The 18182-nt window shown below is 46.2% G+C and overlaps 1 protein-coding gene across 9 annotated transcripts in view; it reads left to right on the top strand.

Moving 5' to 3' along the window:
* TULP4 (TUB like protein 4) overlaps nucleotides 1-18182 on the top strand; it is a 177663-nt gene that overhangs the window by 146691 nt on the left and 12790 nt on the right. For all 9 annotated transcript variants that reach the window (XM_040448758.1, XM_040448757.1, XM_040448756.1 and 6 more), the window contains 5 exons: nucleotides 5650-5874; nucleotides 6871-7105; nucleotides 11616-11760; nucleotides 14641-14785; nucleotides 16063-16156. In XM_040448758.1, coding sequence (XP_040304692.1) covers nucleotides 5650-5874; nucleotides 6871-7105; nucleotides 11616-11760; nucleotides 14641-14785; nucleotides 16063-16156 — 844 coding nt within the window. The remainder of the gene's footprint in view (nucleotides 1-5649; nucleotides 5875-6870; nucleotides 7106-11615; nucleotides 11761-14640; nucleotides 14786-16062; nucleotides 16157-18182) is intronic.

Below are 18182 nucleotides of genomic sequence, written 5' to 3'. Positions count from 1 at the left end.
AGATTGGATAATTTATTTCCAAGTTAATTAGATTGTAGGTTATTGCGTACAAAGCCGTTGCTGGGCACAAACTTGCGGCAGCCTCAGCTTTAAAATGGATTCTCCTGTTTTACTCATAACAGCAATGCCCATGGCTGAAGCTCTTCAAAGGAAATACACTGCGATTCATTTTCCTTTCTTTTCCTTTCCTTTCTACCTGTTGTAGTTGAAAATCCTGTAATTTACCTCATTAGCTATTTCTGGGACCATCTATATGTAGTTGCATATCTGTTCATCTACAGCAGATGTTTAGAGTTCGCATTACTGACTGAAGTTTGCAGGCTTCAGTAATTTGGGTTGTTGGTTGGTTGGTTGGTTTTGTTGTGGCTTTATGAATGTTTGTTTGCATTAAAGGCATGTTGGAGGAGTCAGCTTATATTCTGTAAGGTTCCTTTGTTGATATAAGATAATTAGGGTAAAATGTTAAGAGAGAAGGGAGAGGAAGAGATGGATGTGGAAACTGAAAAGTGAAATGAGAGATTGCAGGTATGGTCATAGACTCTGTACGCAAGAAGGAGAGTCTGTTAGAAGGGGTATATATTGACCCTCTTTGTTGAGGACTAACTGTACCTATTCTTTTAAAAAAAAAAAATTTGTTTAACGTTTATTCATTTTTGAGAGACAGAGAGAGACAGAGCATGAGTGGGGAAGGGGCAGAGAGAGGGAGACACAGAATCTGAAACAGGCTCCAGGCTCTGAGCTGTCAGCGCAGAGCCCCGACGCGGGGCTTGAACTCACGGACTGTGAGATCATGACCTGAGCCGAAGTCGGACGCTCAACTGACTGAGCCACCCAGGTGCCCCTATACCTATTCTTACGAAGCTGCCACAGGAGTGCTTTTTCCATGGTTTGCTAGAAATGGATGAGAAGAAAGTCCTTCCTGGGATTGTCAGCTTTGAAAATATAAGAATGGTGCATTTTCTGAAACTGCAGTTTGGGTGCCTGAATGCTGAGCTGGCTTTTACTAGTTACTGCCCCTTAGTCAGCGGCCAAATCATTACAGCTTAATATTCAAAACTGTCCGTGGCTCCACCAACACAGTTTGATGGTGACCAGTCACCCAACTTGGTCTGTTTAACAGTGAACTGTTCTAGGAGGCTTTCTTTCTTTGTACACACTTGTACAAACATTAGACATTCCCTTTGTACACACCTTTACAGACATTATACACATCCCCTTCCAATGTTAGACATTGGAGCGCATTTCCTCTAAGACAGAAAACATTCTACTTCCTAGGGAAGCTGTGGAAAGGAGGGGCAGAGCTGCCCTGGCTGTAGGAGCCTGGGAGGGCCCTCTGGCACCCACAGGGTCAGACAGCTCCATGGGCTGGTCCCTGGTCCTCAGCTGGGAGCCCTCATCAGCCAGAAACAGTGGGTTCGGACAGCCTCACTGTCCCTCTCTTGGGACAGCGGATTTAACCCTTTTGTTGTCTTTCTTGAGCAGCTTATCTTTTTTTTTTTTTTTAATTTTGTTTTTTCAACGTTTATTTATTTTTGGGACAGAGAGAGACAGAGCATGAACGGGGGAGGGGCAGAGAGAGAGGGAGACACAGAATCGGAAACAGGCTCCAGGCTCTGAGCCATCAGCCCAGAGCCTGACGCGGGGCTCGAACTCACGGACCGCGAGATCGTGACCTGGCTGAAGTCGGACGCTTAACCGACTGCGCCACCCAGGCGCCCCGAGCAGCTTATCTTTAATATGGAAAGAACAGCCCGTTTTTCATTCCTCTTAGATTTTTAGAGGACTGCATGCAACTCACTGCAGTATACAAAAATAGTAATATGGTGAGGAAGCTTTCAATTTTTTAAAATAAACAGACTGCCCGTGTCAGTCAGGCCTCTGCTAAAACTACCTCCTTGGAGCAGCCTTCTCTGCCCCCCTTTGTCTGAAACGACTGCCTTGCTCTTTCTCAAGGCCCCTATCCTGACATGATCAGCGTGGTCAGGTACTCTCCATCAGAGAGACTAAGATGTGCATCTCTCTTCCTGTCCTACCTCACAGTGTCAGCTCCATGAGGGCAGGGATTTTGTTTTATTCTGCCCTCTTGGAATGTGTGTGGCCCATTGTAGACATTTGACAGACAGCTAACTGGATGGCTGACTGGCAGCACAGTAGATGAACAAATGCCCAGATGAGTGTGCGGTGTGCTTCGTGGGCAGCAGGAGGTGAGGCTCGCGAGTGTGTGGCATGTCTTCATGTGCCAGAAGGGACTGAAACTGACCATTTACTAATAAAGTCCCTGTGCTATAGCCAAGGACAGAAGAGGAGCAGACTCACTTGCCTCCCTCACGTGGATCGGCATCAGACAGCGAGACAGGCCGGTCCTCAAGTGGTCAACTTGACTGTGCGTTAACCACTCACCAGACCTCCGTACAAATAGCATCTCTCTCCAGCTAATACCTCTCCTTGTTTCATCAAACTCACCGGAGCCCTAGATTTCTACTACACTGATGCTCCCCGAAATGTAGCTCACGTTCTTGTCCTTTTGCTTTGGATTTAGACATGCAAAGTATGTGAACTTGCCCACACAAATTAAGATTTGAATGTTACCAACTTCACAATTCTGGCCATCAGTTCTAAAAATAGTCATTTTGTGTGATTTGAGAGAGATTAAGTCTGCAGATTTACAGCTGAGTTTTTCCCTCGCAGACAGCAACTGTTCAAAAGCATTAATCTGTGGGAGTTGTCTTAGTGTGCACCCGTATCTGTTCCCGGGTTTATTGGGATTAAACATTTGGTACGTTTCTCTTCTGCTGCGGCCAATCCTGGTAGGTGGGCAATTCTTAGGGAAGATGGCGCTCTGTGGGCAGGCAGTGGATTCATGCTCTGCTGGCACCCCTGATCCTCGGGGAATGGAGGGCAGAAGTCCCTGACTGGGGGGCAGCTGAATCAAGACACCCCCAGCCCACATCTGTGGCATGTGCGCCTTGCGTCTTATTGTTTCCAAAACAACAGAACATTTTTAGGGAGGGTTTTGTAGGCTGAAGTACCCATCAACAGCACAGGAAAATCAGCACCAGAAGGAAATGAGACATTAAAAAAATAAGATGACATATTTAAAAAAAGTATAAAGTATTCAAAAGGGTATAAAAGGATTTTGTGTGTGGTTTCCTCTTTATTTGTTTATTTTCAGCTCTATTGAGATATAGGTGACATGAATGTTGTGTAAATCAGAGTACACAAGTGTGGATTTGATACACTTGTATATTATAATAGAATTGCCATCGTAAGGTTCACTGGCACCTCCATCACAGCACACAATTACCATTTCTTTTTTGTGGGAAGAACGTTTAAGATATAGTCTCTCAGCAGCTTTCAATACACAGTATAGTCTTTCTCCCGGTGTATAGGACTTAAGGGTATCCTGAGGTCATGTCCCTACCGCCAAGCCTCCCCCATTCAGTAGGAATTACAATAATCAGTTCCCCACATCAGGGAGATCTCAAAACCTTCAGACAAGAGGATCAGCTCTATCTGTAAATGCTTCTTTATTTTTCTAATATAGCCTTAAAATGTAGTATGGAAAGGTACCAGTATTTATTTTGCTACTTTACGTCTTACAGGGAGTATATGCTATAAAAATAAGTTACAGGCACATTCTCTTTATTTCTATTTCTTATTTTATTAAGTTTGTTAGTGGGACATTATACATTCTTTAGGTGGTTATATCCGTACGCTAACAGAGAGGAGGCAGCATCTTGTGGTAGGTGAGCATAAGCTGTGGAGTTGAGAGGAAATGGGTGAGAATTGTAGCTCACAGTGTATTAGCTACAACCAAGTAGCCTCTCTGAGCTTCAGTTTCCTCACCTGTTAAATAGGAATAATGATACCTACATGGTAGAATTGAAAGGATTAAATGAGATGTTATAGGTACTTATTGAGATGTAAGAGAGATAATTTTTTTAATGTTTATTTTGAGAAAGAGAGAGAGGGAGACACAGAAACTGAAGCAGGCTCCAGGCTCTAAGCTATCAGCACAGAGCCCGATGCGGGGCTCAAACCCACACACCGTGAGATCATGACCTGAGCCGAAGCCAGATGCTTAACCGACTGAGCCACCCAAGGCTGCCCAGAGAGAGAATTTTTATCCACGTTGAAAGTCTGCATAAGTGGCTTAAGTTCATTTGTACAAAGGGATAAGTGATACATACTTATCATAATGGTAATTTTATGTAAGATCCTCCCAAAACATGTAATCAACTGTTACCATGAAAAGCAGAAACCAGAAGGACAGAGGGGACAGGGATTAATGATAGCAAAGGAATTTTTGTGTAATTTTTATGCCTTCTCTGCTTTGTCTTTAGTACTGATTATGGCTTACTCTAAGTTAACAGGCCCCTGTATGGAGTCGGCCCCGGGTGTGGGATCCTCTTGTAAGGAGGAGGCGTATTTTAGAAGTACTCTGGAGGCCCGAGCACTTGAGTTCTAGGTTCCCACCCCACGGCTGCCTGGCTCACAGAGATGGAAATAAAAGATGGAGTATCTTCAGCCTTGCATTTTGTTTTGAAGTTGAAACCCGGATTAACTGACCCTGGAGGCTATTTTAAGCAGGTGTCTTAATCTGTTCCTTTTATCTTGATATTTGTCACTGAAGTGTGAAAATTCTGTTCCTGTCATTCCTGTAATAGATCTGATATCCCCACTTCTGATCTTTGAAACCCCTCAAGACCTCATTAAGTTAGAGCCCCATCCAGCTGGACAGGAATGAACAGATTCTCCTGTGGCTTTGCCATCACAGCCCTCTGCCGCTTCCCTTCTTCCTTGGTTGATCCTGGCTGGCGCCCCCGAGCCTTGGATTTTTTTTTTTTTTTTTTCAATATAACTAGTCACTGACTTGCATCTTTGGATTTCATCCTGCCTGTTCAAAGCAGTGGTGTCCACAACACCCTGGAGTGGCCACCGCAGAAACTGGGTCCTCTTTCCACATAGCTTTTAGCTTTCCTTAGCTCCAGGGCTGCTGAGGGTGACAGTGATTCAGTGCCTGCGGGTTATAACCTGTGATCGGTTCCAGAAGCACCTTCGGCATCTTGCCTCTCTTTCGGTCCTCACAGCTCCCGTTTTACTCGTGACAACACGAGAGGCTTCCCGGGATTGTATGATGGTCCCCAGGCCACACGGTACATGACCCCAGGCCCAGTGTTGATTTGACGCTAAAATGCTCCTTATTGGGACAAAAGGGGGACAAAAATGCTATCTGCTCTACCTCCTTGCCACGGCCTCAAGCCACAGGAACTACCATCAATTTCTTAGGGATCCAGATAACGAGAGTTTCAGTAAGGAAGGTGTCTTACTGTTCCCCAGACTAATTGCATCTTCTGGCAGAGACATTAGAGCTAAGTTAGGTTTTACGGTACCAAATTAAATGAGATAATACATGTGAAAGAGCTTCACAGAACTATTCCAGTCAGTGCCTTGTGTTCTGGCCTGGGGATCTGACTACTTTCCAATGAAAATACTGAATTTGTATAATGTAGTATTTCATTATCTATTGTGCTTTTTAAAACCAATATTCTCAAAAACTATTCAGTCCCTTTATTTTACTTGAGACACACTTGCATCGTCTTACCACAAGAGCAGAAGCCTAAGTATAGCCTCCCTCACTTCCTGCAGCGCCCCATTGTCTCCATCTGCTGGGGACATCGGGACTCGCGGCTGCTGATGGCTTCAGGACCAGCCCTGTACGTGGTGCGCGTGGAGCACCGCGTGTCCAGCCTGCAGCTGCTGTGCCAGCAGGCCATCGCCAGCGCCCTGCGAGAAGACAAGGACGTCAGCAAGCTGACCCTGCCCCCCCGCCTTTGCTCCTACCTCTCTACCGCCTTCATCCCCACCATCAAGGTAAAGCCCGTCCACCCTCCCTTCTCTTCCTCCCCCATACTGGCTGCCTGCCTGCTCCCGGAGGGCAGGTGAGATTCCTAAAGCAGGAGCGCAAAAGCCATGTCTGCTCCTTGGCGAGAGTTATCCAGGTGACGGATTCTTGCAAGTGCAGTCTGTCCCTGGCACAAGAAGCGTCCACCAGAGACTTGCCTTGTGTGAGGGGCGTATGCTTTCTTGTGGCAAGCTCTTGGGAGCTTGACTGCCGTGCCATCCTGATCATCTGTCTGCTTGGTTCAATCCTCACTTCCTGGCAGGTGCTTCAGAAAAGCAAGAAACACGTTCCTGGAAGTTTGAGTAGCTTGCTCCGTCACTAGTTACGGGAATGGTCAGAGTGAACCCTGTCCTGAGGATTGAATTACTGCGCTGAGGAGGGGCGACCTCCATCCAGCACTCGCTGTCACTTGTCCTTTATATTGATTGCAACTCGAGAATTAGTCCGTGTATTGGTGGTGTGTGGACTGTTATCTGCCAGTTGCTAGTCAAGTGTGGCTTTCCTCCTAACCTCAGGCCTCGGCACCTTGCATTCTTTTCCGTGTTCCCTTTTTTGTATCCTAGCTCTGCTTCTAAGTATCAGATTGACTTGTTCGAGGTTACTTTTTTCTTAAAATACCAGTTTTAGAATCTGTTGGGATGTTTTTTCAAGTTGCTTAATGATCTTGGTTGTGAACGAGTGATTCTCAACCCTAGCTGCACATTAAAATTACATGGTGAGTTTTTAGAAAATGCACATGCCCAGGCCCACCCCACCCACCCCCCCCCAGAGAATCCAGTTTCATTGCGTGAGGTGGGATCCTAACTTAGGTATTTTTTAAAGCTCCCAGGAGATTCTTACGTGCACCCACAGTTGAGAATGGCTGCTCTCCATCACACGGTTAACACTCCCTGAGCTATCAGCCAGTGCTCTGTTGGAGTAATCAGTGCTGTCTGTACTCTTTTCTTTCCATGTCCTGCCTCCAGCCCCCAATTCCAGACCCCAATAACATGCGAGACTTTGTCAGCTACCCCTCGGCTGGCAACGAGCGTCTGCACTGCACCATGAAGCGCACAGAGGACGACCCGGAGGTGGGCGGCCCGTGCTACACCCTCTACCTGGAGTACCTGGGCGGGCTTGTGCCCATCCTCAAGGGGCGACGCATCAGCAAGCTGCGGCCAGAGTTTGTCATCATGGACCCCCGGACAGATAGCAAATCAGGTGGGCCTCCACACCCTGTTTTCGGGTGTGGTTGAGGACTCGTGTTCCTGACAGCCCGTGCAAAGTTAATGCTTACTTAAGAAATGTGGGCCTGTGTTTTGGCTAGCGTGGAACATCCTTGAAGCTGCTCCATTTCCAAAATTGTATTGAAGCTAATGATTCTTTAAATGTACTTTCCGGTGGGTTTTTAACAGCACCCGTAAGACTTTGCTTGCTCGGGGCCGTGGATCGAGGGAACGTAACTCGCTGTCTGGGGGAGGCTGGCACAGGCTTTTTGGGAATAATAGGTTCCTCTTTTAGTTATTATCAGGCATTATCGAGGGCCTTAATGTACTGCTGAGACAAGCTGAAAATCATCGTGAGGTACATCTCTGTCTCCCAGAGCGAATGATGGAATTAAAATCTTCAAACCTTCAGCCTACTCCTCAGCCTCCTACTAGAGTCTTCCTTCTGCTCCTTACTAATCCACCATTAACCGCTTTTTAGCTGGTTACCAAGGAAAATTCCTTGCTCATCCATAAAGATTTTGGCATGATGAATCACTCTGCCTTTCTGAAAACTCTCCCCTGTATTGATCTTCATTACTCAGTTGGTGTACTCGAGGTGCTCGCTGCATGCTTCCTCTGGGGTCCTACACTGTGAGCCTCCAGAGCCAAGGAACTTTGCTGTTTCTCTTTGCACTATGGACACTTGCCCAGTGTCCTAAGCTAGTGACTGTGAGGCCCACACACCCCACCGGCAGTAACACCAGCTCAGATGTTCCACTGCCCCCTGTGAAATCCTGCTCGTCACCTGCAGCAGCGGGAGAAACACTGCCTTCCCTGCCAGTCACTTGTCAGTTGGGCTGCCGGTGTCTTGTCTCCCCCACCTCCCCCGCGGAGTCCCGAGGGCCTGGACAGAGGGAACTCAGTGCCTGACCTTGAGAGGACAAGTCGAAAGGGATTTGTTTGATGGGTGCACACTCATCCTCTCCACTTTCCCAGCCCCGCTCCCTCTTCCACCCATCAGACTGGCCTCTGCCCCTCGTGTCCCTGAAGCCCTGGGATGCGCTGGTGTCACGGCGCAGTGAGCGTCTTCAGCCTGATGTGCTTGCCCACTCCGATAGTTCACACAGCTGCCCCCCCTCTGTGTGCCCTCCATGATTCGTGCAGCATCTGTGGCTGCGCTCTGCCATCTGTGTTACCGTGTAAAGTTGAGAGCAGTAGGACTGTACTTTGAAACAGTAGGTATTGGTCCATTTTTTTGTCTTTTGGTTCATGCAGTGAATGAGCACCAAGAGCAGGGAAGGTGAGTGGAAGAACTGGAGGCTGGTAGGGAGGCAGGCGGAGAGGAGGGAGAAGATTCAGAAGGAAGGAAGGCGAAGTGAGGAGGGTAGGAGGGCAGTGGGCATCGCAGAAGCTGTGGCTTCAGGGAAAGGTAGAGGAGCAGTGCCCAAAGTGGGCGGGCTGTGGAAGGCGCACACTACAGGGTCATTGCCCCTGAGGCCCCCTGCTATGTGTGTGTACAAGTTTATAAAACCTGTACTGAGATGGAACGTTGAAGGGAGCTGACCTGAAGTGCTTGCTTCTGCCCCCACGTGCATAAATTCCCACTAAAAATCAGGCAGAAGAAGCAGGCAGGGGTACCATGGGGCACCGAGGCCGGGGGGCAGACCACTGGCCCAACACCTGCTTCTGCTGACTGTTCCCGTCCCTCAGCTCGTGCTGTGCGCAGATGGGCTCAAGTGCTAGCAGTCCTCTGGGGAATAAGGTGCTTTATTTTTGTAATTAAACAAATCAAAAAGTTATAAAGCATAGCACATCAACAGTATGTATTCACTACCCTCTCTGTCGTCTTTGAATCTCCTGTGGTTGTGGGTAACGCCGGGGCATCTCTGCTTTCGGGAACTTTATAAACCCCTTTGGGTGACAAGACAACTTAACGCTTAGAAAGTTCAGGACAAACATCAAGATTTTATTTATTTATTTCTAATTTTTTAAACATTTTTATTTATTTTTGAGAGACAGAGAAAGAGAGAGAGAAAAAATGGGAGGAGCAGAGAGAGAGGAGAGGAGAGAATCCCAGGCAGGCTCTGTCTGCCCCGTGAGCACAGAGCCCGATGCAGGGCTCGAACTCACGAACTGTGAGATCGTGACCTGAGCCAGAATTCAAGAGTGGGCAGTTTAACCCACTGAGCCACCCAGGTGCCCCAAAACATCAAGATTTTAATACCTCAAGACAGGAATAGAAGATGTGTCACAAGGCAGAATATGGTAATGGCCAACCAAATGGTATACGCAGACTGGTACAGAGGAGGAAAAGATTCCCAACTTTGGGAAGCCTAGAATTTCTCACGAGCTGATTAACTCTTTCAAGCCTGCACATCATTGTTTCTCAGAATGTGGTCCATGGGCCACCTCCCTGCAGGTCACCTGAGGCACTTCCCTAAAAGCAGGCTGCCAGGCCTGCCCCTTAGCTTCATTCAGCAGGTCTGGGGCAAGTCCCCCAAGTCCAGTGCCCAGGTGGGAGTTGTACTCCAAAGCTCATGCATGCTGTCGTAAATGCTCTCCAGGCAACCTAACAAACACACTCCTCAAAATTACCAGTGTGTATTTTTATAATTGAGAGCATGCGTGAGAGCATTTTTTTTTTTTTTTAGCATAAATCCCCAAATTTTTTAAAGGAAGCTTACTACAGGTGGAATTGTGTCCCCCTGAAATTCACATGTTGAACCCTTACTCCCATTGTTACTATATTTGGAGATGCGGCTTTTAGAGGGTGATTAAGGTTCAATGAGGCTGTGAGGGCGGAATCTCAATAGGATTGATGGCCTTGTAAGGAAAGGGAGAGAGCTCTCTCGCCACGCCACACGCACACACTAAGGAAAGGCCATGTGTGGACACAGTGAAGAGGGTGGCCGACTACAGGCCAAGCAGAGAGTCCTTACCAGAACCTGATCACACTGGCACCCTGACCTCGGACCTCCAGCCTCCAGAACTGAGACATAAATTTCTGTTGTTTATAAGCCACCCAGTCTGGCATTTTGTTATAGTATAGCAGCCCAAATGGATTAAGACATGAGTAAAGGAAAAAAGCAAATGTTATGACATATAGCCAACTGTGAAATCTTGGATTAGCAAGCAGGTCAGGAGCTGAGTGGACAACACGTTACTGAGTTTCCTCAGTCAGTGAACTGGCCCTGTGCTCATGAGCACACAGAAACCTTCTGGGGGTTTACATGCCCATGTGAGTCAGGACCAAGCTCCCTCTGGCTAAGTGACTCCTAACTTAAGTAATGGAAAGCGCTGCTCAAGGCCTGTGAGTGAAGCCTCTTTATTTGATCGAACTCAGATGCACACCAGTCTAGCTTGCTGTGTTCACGAGTCACGCCTTCTGATGAGGAGGTAGTTTAAGAAGAGGGTGATGTGGGCACACAGACTGGGCCTCAGTCAGCCTGCTTCCAAGTAGCATGCATGCCAGACAGCATACTCTGCTTCCAGTGGCCTCCGAGAGGCCCCTGTTCACAGATGTCCCCTCCATATGTTCAGAAACACTAAAGATTAGTTTATATTAACACACTCATCCTTTCAAATGTAAACAGCTTTTTTGAATGATAAAGTCACTCAGATTCTATCAATCATTTCATTGCAGTTGGACAATTCAGCTTTTTTATTACCTGGCAAGGTTCTTGGAGCCTTGAGGGAATGAGGCTTTTTGTCAGCAAAACAAAGTGATTTTGAAGATGGGCTACCTGCAGTGAGGGTAGAGCAGCGTTTGGGGAGTGAAGGGATGTGAGGGGTGAGAGGAAGGCAGCAAAGGAGAAAAGATTTCGAGGAAGGTGTCCGATATGACCTCCATCTACTCTGCAGTTTTGTGATGGCCCAACCTCTGTGCACACCGGCTTCTGCCTTAGGACCTCTAATTTCTGCCTGGTGGCCGGTTGTGAAAATTATCTCTAGCAGCTTCTGTCCAGGCACCCTCAGCAGAGCCCAGGCCCGCCACTGACAGGCCTCATGCACAGGCATTCCTTCCAGCTTCTACTCGAAGCGGGCCAACTAAACTGGGAACCCCTGCAGTGGAGCTGACTCTGTCAGGTCTCTAGTCCAGAGCAGGCGTGGAACCAGAAGAGGCCATCACAGGGCCCAGGTCAGAAGCAGGTCCTTGGGTCAGCAAGCCCCTTGCTCGGCCCAGGTCCCCAGGCTGCCTGCAAACTCGTACAAACACAGATACCTGGTGTGATGGGACGTTCCAGCTTTTGGCCTGGTAAACACTGCAGAACTGTTTTATATATTACAGAGGCATGAAAATTCCATGTCCACTTTGATAACAGTAGAAGTAATTGCCTCCTTTTGCTTAGAAAAAATAATAGCATAAAAACGTAGAAAGGAAACCATGCTCTGGTCCTTTCTATTTCAAACTCTCGACTTAAATGCTGGCTTGTAGAGTCGGTCTGTCCCATAGTTTCCAGTAATAGTGATCCTTGTTAGGGTCTGATACCACTTCCCAGAGTCTTCTGGTTGTGTCTCCCCAGATGAAATCTACGGCAACAGCTTGATCTCCGCCATGCTCGACAGCTGTAACTGCTCAGACTCCAGTGATATCGAACTGAGTGACGACTGGGCTGCCAAGAAATCCCCCAAAATCTCCCGAGCTAGCAAATCACCCAAACTCCCAAGGTAATCTCGCTCTTTAGGGGTGTTCTTCCTCTTTTGTGCCTCTGGAGGTGTGTCTGTGTTGTGTCTGCAGCTGAATCCCATTGAAACCTACACTAGAAGAGCCCAGCAAGAGGGCATCCCTGCCTTTCATCTGGAAGATACACCCTCAATAATTACAGCTTTCCTTTCTTCTTTCCTCTGGGTAGAAGAAATCCATCCAGTAGGAGTTTTTCTCAACTTTCAGACCTTCTAAGTGTTAGCACTGATGGTGGATGGCATAGGGTGGCCGTAGCTCCCTGGCTTACTTGTTTGTTCTTCTAGTTTGAGAAAAGTAAGGAAAAGGTTTTACAGGGAATGTACTGTAATGTGTTGAAGAGAATGCCAAGTTAAGTACCTATAATGCTGTGATTGGAAATAAATCGTAAATTTAAAAAATTTTAGATCCTAAAGGTTTGTCCTGTAGAGTGGCGAAAAGCTAAGAGTAGATACAAGGGCCTGTGGGGTCTTAGATAAGAGCCCCCCTGCTCTGACTCCACTACTGAAGGCTATATAACCTTGAATGAATCTGTGACCTGGATTCCAGTATCCTTATTTACGGAAGGTAAAGGGTGGGGCAGAGCTTCACTGAGATCTCTTTAGCTCTAAAATTCTGTGATACTGTACAAAATTAAGATAGAATTTATGTACAGATAACATACCTGCCCAGATCTCAAGCACGTAATTTACTGTGCAGTTGATAAACCAGTGTATCTACCGCCCAGTTGAAGGTAACGTTCAGTCATCCCGAAAAGTGCCTCGTGCCCCTTCCCATTCGATACCCACTCCCCAGAGTCAGCACTGTTCTAATTTCTGTCACCACAGACTAGTTTTACTTGTTCTGGGATTTCATATAAATGGCTTCAAACATGGGGCGCCTGGGTGGCGCAGTCGGTTAAGCGTCCGACTTCAGCCAGGTCACGATCTCGCGGTCCGTGAGTTCGAGCCCCGCGTCGGGCTCTGGGCTGATGGCTCAGAGCCTGGAGCCTGTTTCCGATTCTGTGTCTCCCTCTCTCTCTGCCCCTCCCCCGTTCGTGCTCTGTCTCTCTCTGTCCCAAAAATAAATAAACGTTGAAAAAAAAAATTAAAAAAAAAATAAATAAATGGCGTCAAACATTACATACTTTTTCTTTTTTTTTTTTTTTAACTCTTGCTCAACATAATGACTGAGATCCATTGGTGTCAAGTGTATCAGTAGTTTGTTTTTCTTTTTTGCTCTGTGGTTTCAATTGTAATGAATATACTATAGTTTGTTTATTCCATTTACCCATTGATTGACCTCTGGTAATGAGACTTTTTGTGGACACATGCACTCCTCTGTCTCGGGTAGGGGAGTCGTGGGGCCATGGCACATGTTTAACTTCCCCAGAAACTGCCAAACAGTATTCCAAGGTGCCTGTAGTATTCTGAGTTCTGCCAGCAGTGTATGTGAGACTTCTGTTTTCACCCACGATTGCACTGTCCTTGTCAGAAAATAATTTTATCCATTCTGGTGGGTGTGTAGGGCTATCTTAACATCTCTAGTGATTGGTGATGCCACCCAGCTTTTCATATGTTAATCGGCCATTTGGATATCTTCTTTTCTAAAGTGTCTGTTAAGCCTGTTGCCCATTTTTTATTGAGTTGTTTTTCTGTTACCAGGTTGTAAGATTCTTTATGCATTTTAGCTATGGGTTTTTGGGCAGAGATATGGAGTGCCACATGGCTAACGTCATATGAATTTTTTCTTTTATGATTAGTGCTTCTTGCATCCTGTTTAGGAAATCTTTGTGTACCCTTAGGTCATGAAGACATCCCTTTGTTCCTTTCCAGAACTTTGTAGTTTTAGCTTTCGTACTTCAGTCTCGGATTAATTTTTGTGTATGGGGTGACTTTTTCTTGTATAGATATCCAGTTGCTCAAGCAATTTATTTTTTCATCTTTATTCTGAGCTTGTTAAAATTGCAAATAAAACTGTGAACTTCTCTACACTTCTACAGTGTTTCGGCTTTTCCCTTAATTAAGGGAGGACATTTAACACATAAGCAACCAAATCCTTCACCTGTAAATGTCCTTTCACAGTGCCCGAATATGGCATTCCCTGAGGCTGCTCCTGCTTCCCTCTGTCTTTCCCTGTGTCGAATCTCCCTACTTGCAAAGGCCAGACAGTCCTCACACAGAACTGTAACCAGCTCGGGCCTCTGTCTGCCTGTGCTTCGGGGCCCCTGGTGTTGTATCACACTCTCAGGCAGTACCTCTGAGGCTCAGTGCTTTCTTTTTATTGATTGCCATCAAGCTTAACATACTCATTTTTCTAGCATTCTCTGTGGGGTAGGCTGGCATTAACATGTGTCCCCATGTTATAAATAGAGGAACTAAGGGCCAGAGATATAATGTAGGAACAGAAAACAACAGAAAAGCTGTAGACCCACAGATTTGATTTAAATATCACAGCTGGTGAAAGGCTAGAAAAGTCCATTGAAATCCTGACATTGTGTTAGGAATCTTAAAATCATCTGGCCTTAGGGTGAAATATGTCTCTTCCCACCTGCTATCTTCCCACATGCACGAGGCATGTGGATATTTCTAAACTTACTGTTAGTAGAAAGTGAAACACTGTTAATTCTCTGAGGTTCCTTACAAATGAATCACTTGATTTGGTCAAATCTCGCTGTATTTTTAAGTATCTATCACTTGGTACACAGTTCTGTTCTTCTTCCCTCATATTCACAAGGCAAAAGCAGGCGGCAGAGACTTGAAAAATGAAGGGGCCTTGCCCCTGGGAACACAGCACCGTGGTGGCCACCAGAGCATGAAGGGGAGGGCCAAGGCAGCATGCGCCTCCCCGGCCTGTGGGGCCTGACCCTCCTGGCCTTGTCTCCACAGGATCAACATTGAGGCTCGGAAGTCTCCCAAGCTGTCCCGGGCTGCTCAGGAGATGTCCAGGTCTCCCCGGTTGCCGATGCGCAAGCCCTCCATTGGCTCACCCAGCCTGACGCGAAGAGAGTTTCCCTTTGAAGACATCACTCAGGTAGCATCTGGGGTCCGGGTCAGTCCCACGCATCGCTGCCCCGCCCTTCTCTCCCTCCTCAGTGTGTGGCCGACGGTGGCTGAACCCTCGGTGCATCACACCTGCACTCGCCACCCCAGTCTCCGTGCCGGCCACTGTCGTTCCAGACAAGGGGCGTAGAGAACCAGAGCCCTGTTCTCCCTCCTCACCACCCTGCCCTCAGGCAGGCCCCGACACCTCCATATCCCCAGGACCTCCTTTCCACCTCAGACACACCCCCATGGCCACATGGGTCTTTCCACAGGCAGCTCTGGTTGAGACATACCCTCCCTCTGCCCTCTCAAGCCACTTCCGACCCTTTGGTGACTCTCAGTGTCCACAACAGCCCATCCCTGGTGGTGGCCCCACAGTCTGTGCTGCCCGTCTCTCCATCCTGGTCCCCGCGACGTCCTCCAAGTGCCACAGCCTCGCTGTTGACCGGCCTCTTTCTGTGCTTGTGCCTTTGCTGTACCTGGGTCACTGGGGTGACCCAGCTTACCCTCTCCATCTCCTCCCCTTGTTTCTGCCGGCATGTTTCCAGATAGAACTCAGCCTCTGTGGTGAAGGCTTCTTTCCCTGGCTCAGCCACAGTGGTCCCCAAGCATCTTGTTTACAACATTTCTCAGTGACTTCCTTTATGCCTTACATCCTCCAGTAGGTAATAAGCTCTTTGAGGAGCTGGTTTTAATTCATCTTTGTTATTGCTCTTGCACACACACGCACACTCATGGCTTAAGCATATTGGTAATTTAAAAAAATTTTTTTTCTTAATTGAATTGAATGAGAAAATAGGTAATTGGGTAGAGTGGGGACATACTGGTATCAGTGCAACTAGTGTTTCCAGGAGAAATATCAAGGGTAAAAATGGATCCAGAGCTAGGTGTAACCCCTCTAGTCCAGTGACTGGGAAAGGAGAGGTGAAGAAAAATGTGCCCAGATCACCTTTGTGGCCTTTTTAACCTACACGTGTGCAGACACACTGGGACACATCTGTTCCTCACTTCCAGCCTGAGAATCCCAGCTCAGCCACCATGAGCCACGATTCAGAAACAGGTGCCTGGCATGTTACAGTTAGCTTCCGGTCTTAAAAATGGTGGAATGATACAGAGAGTGAATATTTACAACATTACCCACCTGTGTCTTTTTAAAGCAAAAATGTTAATATTCTTACTTCCTAAGTGATCAATAGAAGATATAAAAATAGATTGTAATTTTTTTTCCTTTTTCTCCCCCCCCCCCCCCCCCGCTCCCTCCCACAGCACAACTATCTTGCTCAGGTCACGTCTAATATCTGGGGAACGAAGTTTAAGATTGTGGGCTTGGCTGCTTTCCTGCCAACCAACCTCGGTGCAGGTAAAAAACCGTGCCCTCTTCTCTGCCTGCTCTCCCAGGTGGAACTGAGACTTTTGAAAAGACCATTCAGATGAGCTCTTATGGCACCAAAAGATTAGTATGTACTTTATTTACCTCTACACTTTGACTCGAACCATCATAATTTCACAAAATTAGAATTATTACTCAAATTGGTTTTTTGCCAGCAGCGCTTTCAGTATTTTTATATAAGCCCTGACTTATGAAGAGACCGAAATAGCAGAAATCTCCAACAAAGCTCTGGTTATTTTGATTCGTGGCCTCTCGCAGTGGGCAGGTTTTGGTACCAGTGTCTTTAGGTTCTTGAGTCCGAAGAAAGTTGGGAAGAAAGCGCTAAAGACTGTAAGAAGCTGGCTGACTGTCAGTACAGTTCTTTGTGGTAAAACTTCACAGATTTCATGTAGAAGTCCCAGATAAATACTCTGTGAGAAGTTTGAGCCCCGGAGGAAAATAGAACCATAGGAGTAAAAGCTGGGCTAGAACCCAGAATTTGCATTCTTTTCTGTACTCCTGCTTGAAGGAATAGGACTAACATGTCGTGTTTACTTCGTGTTTACTTCACTCCTTACTTCAGAAGGAGTGAAATGACAGAAGGTCCTTTTCAGAGCAGCTTCATCCCGATAGGCGCATCGCTGGGTGGTCTGAGGGCTTGTGCCATCATCCCCCACCCTTGCTGGATTGCCTGATCACTTAACACGCACACGTCTCTGAAAGGCGAGGTTTGCGTGTGGCTGGTGGACCCATCTTGAATGTGCTCTGTGTCCCTACTAAAAATGGTTTGTGAAAAATTCTGTATCTGACTATTTAAGTTGTTTCAGACATCAGTAGATCCTTTCAGTTAAGTAATTCTTGCAAAGCAGATGTTAAAAAGACCTATGCCATGTATGCGTCTTAGGAGACTTATTAAACAGTGCTGTATTTGGATTTTTCATTTTGAGGTTTCTCAGCTCAAAGAAAAAGAGGAATAAAAATAACACATAAAACTGACGTAGGAAATAACCATAGACTGTCCCAGTACATACTGCAGAGAAATCTCTTAATAATATTTTCAACCACCTGCAAAGTCTCTGATGACCATGAAATTCTGTTCTTTAGTAATTCAGCCGTGCCCCACTGATGTGCTTGGTGATTCTAGTAACCACTGTGCAAGCGTTGCGATCACCCCACGTCAGTACGCTGAGGCCTGAGCCATCTGCCTATTTCAATAAACATTGAAAAAAGGAATGGAATCTTAATGAATCTTTTCCTTCTAGATGTTGAGTAGATCCACACATAAGTCAACAAGAACCTTAACATGGGAGAGCCTAGAAGTGCCTTCAAGGTACGGGATGCTCCAGTGTGAGGGATTCGAGTGCCCAAAATAAAAGTTTTCTGTGTGACTGCAATGAAATCATTGTCCTAATCATTGACCGTTTAAAAAAAAGCATGTTAGCTATTATATTCATTTGTTAAGCTAAGAGAATTTTCCATTTGATTCTACTAGAGAAGAAATTATCTCTTAGCTTTTAGAAGGTATGTTACCTGTGGTACCCTATTAAACAATCTTTGTCACCCTAATGGATTTTAAAGTGAGTAGTTGGATATTTTATATTAGATAATTGTGCTGGATAATTTGTTCCCTTCAATTAGAATTATCTGGCTCATGAAATTTTTTTATTTTTAATTTTTTGCTTTCTCAATTTTAAAAATATGGAATAAATTCAAATTCAAAAGATTTGAAGCAGTATACAGTAAAAATCTTTCTCTTCACCTCTGGCCACCTAGTTTTCTCCCCCTGGAGGCAACTGACACAATTTTTAATCCCTCCTCAGATTTTAAATTTTATTTCTTTTTATCAGTCTGAACAACAAAGAATAGCACTTTAATGCATGCATTAATTCTTAAACCAGAGAGAACTGTCTAGAATTTTAAAGCCAAAATTCATATTCTCTTTTGTGAGCAAGAGAGATGAACACATGAGTAGACCTGTGATGAGCACTCGGTTGGAAAAGTCTTCTTAGCCCTCACC

This window comes from Herpailurus yagouaroundi, unplaced genomic scaffold, assembly GCF_014898765.1.
Source record: "Herpailurus yagouaroundi ecotype Mexico unplaced genomic scaffold, PumYag 198, whole genome shotgun sequence".
Classification (NCBI taxonomy): domain Eukaryota; kingdom Metazoa; phylum Chordata; class Mammalia; order Carnivora; family Felidae; genus Herpailurus; species Herpailurus yagouaroundi.
This window is presented reverse-complemented; position numbering and strand designations above follow the sequence as displayed.